The sequence below is a fragment of the Sinocyclocheilus rhinocerous genome, unplaced genomic scaffold (assembly GCF_001515625.1).
Source record: "Sinocyclocheilus rhinocerous isolate Xijiao unplaced genomic scaffold, SAMN03320098_v1.1 scaffold1435, whole genome shotgun sequence".
Lineage (NCBI taxonomy): Eukaryota > Metazoa > Chordata > Actinopteri > Cypriniformes > Cyprinidae > Sinocyclocheilus > Sinocyclocheilus rhinocerous.
The window spans coordinates 1,297,754-1,305,594 of record NW_015644861.1 but is presented as its reverse complement, the minus strand read 5'-3'; the positions used below and the strand labels follow the sequence as shown (position 1 = coordinate 1,305,594).

The window sequence follows — 7,841 nt, the reverse complement described above, 5'->3', positions numbered from 1 at the left end:
AAAGACTCTTGTCTCCGTCCCTCGCGTCTCCCCCGCCTCTTTCTCTTTCTTCATGGGTTTAGTATTGACAGAAAAGCTGAGAGTATCCAGGTAACGTTTTCAACCCCGTCTCTCCACATACTCTCCCATTTATGGCCATTTAAAGTTCAATTCTGTTATTTTGTGATTTAGTGTCTCTGCTGGCCCTGCGTTCCGTGCCCTCAGTGGACCCGCTCATCTTGTTCTCATCCAGTCATTCATTTTCCTGTGCACCGTGATTGGGTTATATCGAAATATTCATTCATCACACGGAACGACCTTTATTCCACTATCAATCAGAGGGTGTCGCGCGGGTAAAGGCTCTCCTCGGCAGCCCTCCCCCCTCCAGCACTTCCACACAGCACAAACAGCCTGATAATGTTGTGTTGCCTGCCATCCTCTCTTATTACTGCCTCCCAACTCAGATTTATCATCTTCCCCTCTCCTTAAAATCTGTAAAAATAACCTCCGCTTTGCGAGTGTGGTTCTTCATCATCCTTAACTTTTAGGCCTCCTTCTTTTATAGTGGCCTTTAATGGGCTTCACTGATGTGCGTGCGTGAGAGAGAGTGTATTGTACTAATGTTTATGATTATGACAGAGTTATAAAGGAAAATATTCTCCCTGACAGCCCCTTTTATCCAGAAAAGCTTTTGTTGCCATGGAAACACGTTTTTGGAGCTCAGAGCGCAATGATTGATATTTTTTAGTGATGAAAAAAAGAAAAAAAAAATATATCAACATTATCTCTGATAGAAAAAAAATACTTAACTGCCACTAGACACTATTGCAGGTTCAAAATATTTGTTTGTTAATGTGTTTTCCAATAGATGGGAATCAATATTTTAGTGCAGATATTACCTGCCTGTGACAAATGGATGGAAGGGGCAAAAGCAACAGGTAAACAGGTCCATTATGGATATAATGGAATTAAAATAACAAACATGATTCTTTGTCATTTTTAAAAAAGGGAGTGACAATATTCACCCCTCCCTTCGTACTTCAGGGTTGTATCTAATGTGTATTCGATGAAATCATTTCCATTGCGGCTAACGCTGTTCAACTAGCAGAAATAGGTCTGAAAACATGCCAGTGCCCATCTACCCATTCAGTTTTGAACAGGCCTCCTATCAATTATAAAATGTCAGCGCATAAATTCTCCCCGATTTAAAAAAACATGAGTGGAAGACCATCTGATTGACTTCGCTCTGCTCCTAACAAGAAGCAATTTGTACTCTGCTATTTCCCCCAGTGAATAGATTACATGTGGAGAGAACAAATGTGATTAGAGTCTCTGTGTGTAATTTGAGTACAGGCCTGGATGTGATTCTTTCTATTGGGTTCTGTTTTTATTTATTTATTTATTTATGTTAAATATATTAGTGATGTGTCCTGCCTCCCTGCATTCCCTACAGATGGACTTGAGTAACATCTTTTTCCATGTTATACATAGGCTAATACATATAAATAATTAATACATTTATGAATGCACACATTAATATAATATAGGATAATTAATATCGCCTATATATGTAAGTGTATATATTTAATGCATGCCATAATTAATTATTAACATAATTAACAAATAAACTAAAAAAACGTGCATTTACCAGCAAATTAATTACATATTAACAGATTACATGATGTTTGTTTCTATAAACTCTGAGTAGGCTAGCTAATAACACTGTAACACGAACCCTTTAAAGTGTGCCCTTTCCAACAAGTTATGATATCAAAAATGTTTTTGTATAAAATAGAACAAATTTCAAAATCTTTTTAATAAAGCCCTTCTTTCGTTAGCCGTGACCTTCGCTCTCAGCTACCGAGCGCGCATTCAGCTCACTCACGCCCGCAGCGCGCGCTCCAGTCAGCGATCGTGTCAGGAGTTCAGCAGCGCGAGAGCAGCGGCTCGGTAATTAGTCACTGTTAATATTCATTTAACGGACAGCGGCTGTAATTATAAAGCCGTGTTCCGTCTTATTAGCAGCTAATTTGTAGTTTACGCGAGCGCCTATTGATTATACGCATGGGTTTGTTGAGAGAGTTAAAGCTCGGCTGTTTATAGAATAGGTTTTAGATCACAGAAATACGTTTTACTTCAGCTACTGTCAGATACTCAAGGTTGGCAGGAGACCTATTTTCTCCTGAAAATAGGTCAGGAGAACCACCCATCAGAATCTCTGCATGCTAACAACGGAGAGAAGGAGAGAGCTGAGCCAATCCAATACCAGTACATTAGATAATGGAAATTTCACTATTCTATATGTACAGTAAACTGTAGCACATGTTGTACACCTTCAAGCGTGTGACTGTCAAATTTTATTTGTAACCATTTTTTATGTGTACTGCATTTTTGCAGAACTGAGAAATGACTGCCTAGAGATATAGCTAGTCTTGTGTCAGGAGACCAAGAAACTGCTATAGTACTGTATATGTACTGGAATGACATTTGGCCAAATGTGCAGTGGATGCTAAATTTACTTTTTTAATTTGATTTTTTACTGTACTGTATTGTGGTGCAAGCCAAGTTCATACAATTCTTTGGTATTTTAACTTTTCTAGTGCAAGATTACTTTACAGTAGTAAAATGAAAATGATTTTTTCCCAAAAGTTCATTGCTGAATTATACATCTGTATCAGTAATTTAATTTATGTATACTGTAATAGACATTAAGCTGCAAAAATAATTCCTGAATCCTGGTAAGAGTTTGGTTACGGCAGGGCTGTACAGTGCGACATATATGTCGCACGTGCTACGAAAAACCTGGTCTGTGCGATGAATAAATGTACCACTGTAGCACGCGTGCGATAGAGTTTTGCATGTTCATAACACAGCCGCTTAATAGTGTGAAGTGATTTCGTTGTGCTTGTTTGTGTGTGTGAGTATTTTAAAAAAGCTCCAGAAACATAATAAAACTCTGCAGTAAGTAAGGCTAGTATATATTCTGCACATGAATGCTCTGGTGTCAAGCAAAATCTTTACTTGTCACACAATTTCTGAAAGCTGACACTCAAACACCAGAACCACACACCAAGTCTGCAAAACCATACACTAATTCTCAGCCTTTGACTCCGTTTTCAATTTCATAAATCACTTTTTGCAAAACACAACACACAATTCTCTATGTAACACACAAAAATCTATCAGGAATTAATATTATGGCAAAGGTGTTTGCAAATGTTTGCTTTTGAGATGTGTTTGTGATATTTTGAATGCAGTGCTTCATTTTGCAAGAGATGTGAGGCATTTTGCATTTTGTGTGTGCTTGGATTTGTGTGTAAAGTTTTGAAAAAAAAAGGCAAAGTTTTGAAAATGTGTGTAAGCAGTTGCAAAAACCTGTAAGAAAAACTGTAATAACTAGATTGAAAAGTTTGAAAGACAAATTTATGCTGGCTTGTCTTAAAGTCTTGTTTAAAAAAAACGTAAATGGTTTGGTCAGTTAGATGTTCTAGAATCTAGATGTTTGCTAAAGTGTTGCTAGTTGGTTGCTAGGATATTCTGGGTGGTTGCTAGGCTCTTGCTATGCAGTTGCTGGGGTGTTGTTAGAGTAAATGGTTGATAGAGTTTGTTCTGGGTGATTACAGATATTCCCACCTCTGTTAAGAACAGAAAATCAAACATTGTTTTCAAAACTGATCGAGTTTCAGTGCTTTGATATTATTGTATTTCTTTCTAATGTCAGGAAATTCAAAAGTGTTTGTTGCTCTTAAACTTGCACTAAAACGTGATTTATACCATCTAAGTAGCCTATGTAATTTTAATAGAACCGCATGTCTTCTTTGGTGATACAAGCTCAGAAACATTTATAACCTGTTGAAGTTTTTTACGTTGTCGATTGACTTGGTGCAATGATGGATATTAAAATGTTATTTATTTTTTATTTTAAACAGTATAGATGATTACTTAATGGTAATACAATATTTGTGAACACAACTGTGTATGTCAGACCATAAATCCCCAAAAACTATGCATGGGGGCTTGCTTTGGTGTTGCCACCCCTCATAGACCCCATGCCACCCCTTTGCCACCCTAAGAATTATTTTCTAGATCCGCCCCTGTTTAGGCATATGTTATTGGATAATTATATTTACTAAATTTTCTATTGAAAACCTAAGGAGAATTTCTGAAGAATCTTCATGCAACTAATTTCACAGTGTTAGCACATCTGTTACCAAGCTCCAAAACAGGACAAAAAAAACAAAAACGAAATGTTATAATTTGTTTAATTTCCACATTTACCATCTCCATTATTAAATGGTTATTTTCATTTCAGTCTAAAATTAAAAATTCCCATTTACTACATATTGCATAGATATTTGGTGCTGGATGGAATATACTTAGATTAGTGCCGCATTTCTGATAAAAGATGTATTAAATTGTGATAATAAAAGCCATTATATTGCACATTATATTACACCCACATTAAAACAAGCCACATCATTAACTTTGATTAGACTGCAGTGGAGTTTGTGCTCTAACATAGCCATGGAAGCAAATTGCAAGTAATTACTGCATAAAAAAAGGCTGGTTATTAGCCAGTTTTGTCTTCATTTGTGATTTTCAGTTGGTCATTTGCCTGCCAAATCCCACAGGTCAGATTCTGGCTGAACCCAGTCTTCTCCCATGATGCTTTGCAGAGTGAAGTCTTGAAAATACTCAAGTCGATGGCTGTTCAGATGAGAGAAGAAAATGTTAATATCCTGGTGGGGGGTGGGGTAACATATAAATATATCTAAGTATAGGCTATATCTTTAGATTTGTTATAATTCATTATCTTTTTGTCAATCCACCGATTCACATTTTCAACTGTATGTTTTCTGCGTAAAAATAAGGGTCGATTTTGGCTTTGGTCTAAAAAAAAATCCTAATAAAGATCTAATAAAATCATATTGAGATATCTAAACTTACAAGTCTGGTCCCTGTCCTTCTTGTAGGTCTTCTCTAGGAACAGGATACAGAGCCTCATAGGTCCTTCCTGCTCCAGAGCCATGGATGGCATAGGATGGTCTAAAAAAAAAAGAAAAAAAAAAAGGACTTATTGAAAAATGCTAATTCGTTCTCTGCCAGCAGGTGGCGCTTTCGGAATGGCAGAAATATTGCGATTTCCCCAGTAACAAAGCAGCTTGACATGATTATTCATATAATGAGGTTTGGGCCATACAAATTACAGGAGTTTGACCAGAGGCGAATGTAGTAAATATATCAAATACGCAGAATATTTAAACGGGATGATAGCGGGATAGAATGGTAAAGTACGGGAGAATCCCGGGAAAAACGGCAGGGTTGACAGGTATGTGTTAAGATCTAATAAAATCATATTGAGATATCTAAACTTACAAGTCTGGTCCCTGTCCTTCTTGTAGGTCTTCTCTAGGAACAGGATACAGAGCCTCATAGGTCCTTCCTGCTCCAGAGCCATGGATGGCATAGGAATTCATCTTATTAATGCCCTGAGGGAAATACCTCCAAGGTAGAAGTGCTTCTCCCTTCCACTTGTTGTCCTCTATATTGGCTTTGAATGATAGAGGGAGTTGTTGCTGTAACAGGTTATAGCATAAAAATTATTACAAAATAACAAGCTAATGGTAAAGAATGTCATAAGAACATTTCACATCACTCTACGTTTTCTACCTCATGTACTATTTCATTGCATTAAGCATTCCTTAATGTTTTAATGTTTATAGACTTTTAATCAGCAAGAACATCTTAAACTGATCAAAGGTGTCGACAGTAAAGGCATTTATAAATGCATCACGGTTTTCACAAAAATATTAAAGCACAGCTGTTTTCCACACTGATAATAATAAGAAATGTTTCTTGAGAACCAAATCAACATATTAGAATGATTTCTGAAGGATCGTGTGACATCGAAGACTGGAGTAATAGTCAAATATAAAAAGTCATTTTTAAATAATAGTAATAATAATATTTCACACTATTACTGTATTTTTAATCAAATAAATGTAGCATTGGAATAAGAGAATAAGAGACTTTGTACAAAAACACAAAAAGACCCCAAACTTATGAACATTAGTGTAAATATTTTTTAAAAGCTGAAAACAATAATAAACTGATGTACAATGTGTATTTTATTACCATAAATGCATTATGTTTTCCATTCAATAGCAGAATCAGGTGTTGTCCATGTCTGTAATTTCAAAATATTATTTCAATTACACATTAGCAATGACAAATCTTCCTGCTTGTCTGAAAAACACTGTAAGCTTAACTTACGGGCAGACTTCCACCTCCAGATACTGCTCAGTGTTGTTGTTCAGGAAAAATGACTCTACCACTGAAAAATTAGTCAAAGAGAAAAAAAAAAAAAACTGTCGACTGTTTCATAAACGTTTTCCTCTAATTCGAATTCAAGTTTCCATCAAAGTTAAATCACTTTTACTTATCTGATAATTATATGGATAGTCCAAGGATCAAGGCTGCATGTGCATATGCAACAAGATAAGTTGATTGCACTAATTTGTTATATAATCACATGAAAGTAAGAAACCAAATCTATAAACTAAAATTGACAAATTTGACCACAATTATAGTATAGATGAACATACCCTCATAGTCCCAGAGACCAGGGAACGGCTCTCCAGGTGATCCGGCTGGTGCAGGGGGGTCATTAAAGAAAGGAGCAGTCACTTGCATTAACAAACCATCCTCGCCAGGTGAGAAGCGAATCTTTACCGGCTCATGATCCACAGGTAAGCTGTCCCAGGTATGTTTGATATGGAACTCCATGGCAGTCAGGAGGATACAACCGACGCAGACACTGTTAAGCATGGTAAAATCTTATTTTCTTCTATCAAGACCTGAAATAATAATAAATGACTATCTAGCTGAGTTTAACAAAAAGTTATCAACAATTATATACTTCTTATTTGTCTGTTTATATATAAACTTTCAAGTATCAATATATATCCACAGTTCTGTGCTCTAATACATCTTAAGCAGCTCAGGACACAGGACTGTCTGATATGAAATAAAGTTCAACAGTCATTGATAAGCAATACATCTGATATCATAAACATAACACCTGATGTCGTGGGAAGAACACTTCCTGATTTGTGGCATATATCAACTAAGCGTCCAACAAAAGTTTCAGTAGTCAGGCACATAGTCGGTATTTAAAAATTTTTTTAAACAAAATATTGAATTAATGTCTTACCTTATTCGATCACATCGAGGGCCCTCATTTTAATAGTTCCTCAATTCAAGAACCATGACAAACAGGAACTCCATAAACTGCACGGAACGCATGCGGGTCGAAGTTTCCCGGGAACATTTGAATAAGTTGCACCGCGTCCCTGAGGATGAATCTGATTGGCTCTGAGGTTGAATCAGAGCGTCCGTGAAGATGAATCTGATTGGTTGGGAGGCTCTTTAAACTACAAGGCGGAAGGATTTGGAGGTACCTAATACCTATCCTTTGAACTTTACATTTATTTACATGTTTCTGCTACTTCGTGATATTACGCGATGGCAAAAATAAGCATTTGCAGTTTGTAAGTTGATATGACAGTGTTCAGCACGTTTATAACGAATGTTGAAATATGTGTAGCCGTTAGCCAAATCTCCACCTGGATACCAATGACGCCTAATGCTGCTGCTGAGATTACAGACCAAATTCGCTTCTTTTTCCATTTAATCTCTTTGTAAAATATATATTATTTCGTAATCTAGTTTATTAAATGTACGTTTACTCGATTAGACCAACATGATATATGATATGGTTCTACAGAGTCAGTTAATTCAATGGTAAACCAATATTCCTACACAAAGACAGTCTCCAGGGATCATTTGTGCTGGCTGAGTCT

At 36.4% G+C, this 7,841-nt stretch overlaps 1 protein-coding gene across 3 annotated transcripts; it reads right to left on the bottom strand.

Moving 5' to 3' along the window:
- Positions 1-4,253: 4,253 nt before the first annotated feature.
- cunh4orf33 (chromosome unknown C4orf33 homolog) lies at positions 4,254-7,809 on the bottom strand. Of its 3 annotated transcripts, none has more exons than XM_016508199.1 (7): positions 7,193-7,809; positions 6,585-6,836; positions 6,253-6,313; positions 6,115-6,166; positions 5,423-5,555; positions 4,927-4,993; positions 4,254-4,686 (listed from the first exon to the last, which is right to left on the bottom strand). In XM_016508199.1, exons 2-7 carry the CDS (start codon positions 6,805-6,807, stop codon positions 4,587-4,589), a joined length of 636 nt encoding a protein of 211 aa, XP_016363685.1. In that variant the 5' UTR covers positions 6,808-6,836; positions 7,193-7,809; the 3' UTR covers positions 4,254-4,586. The 3 variants fall into 3 exon arrangements, with proteins under 3 accessions (XP_016363685.1, XP_016363687.1, XP_016363686.1); XM_016508201.1 differs by having other exon boundaries at positions 6,585-6,796; positions 7,193-7,806; XM_016508200.1 differs by lacking the exon at positions 4,927-4,993 and having other exon boundaries at positions 5,356-5,555; positions 7,193-7,801.
- Between the last annotated feature and the right edge of the window lie 32 nt (positions 7,810-7,841).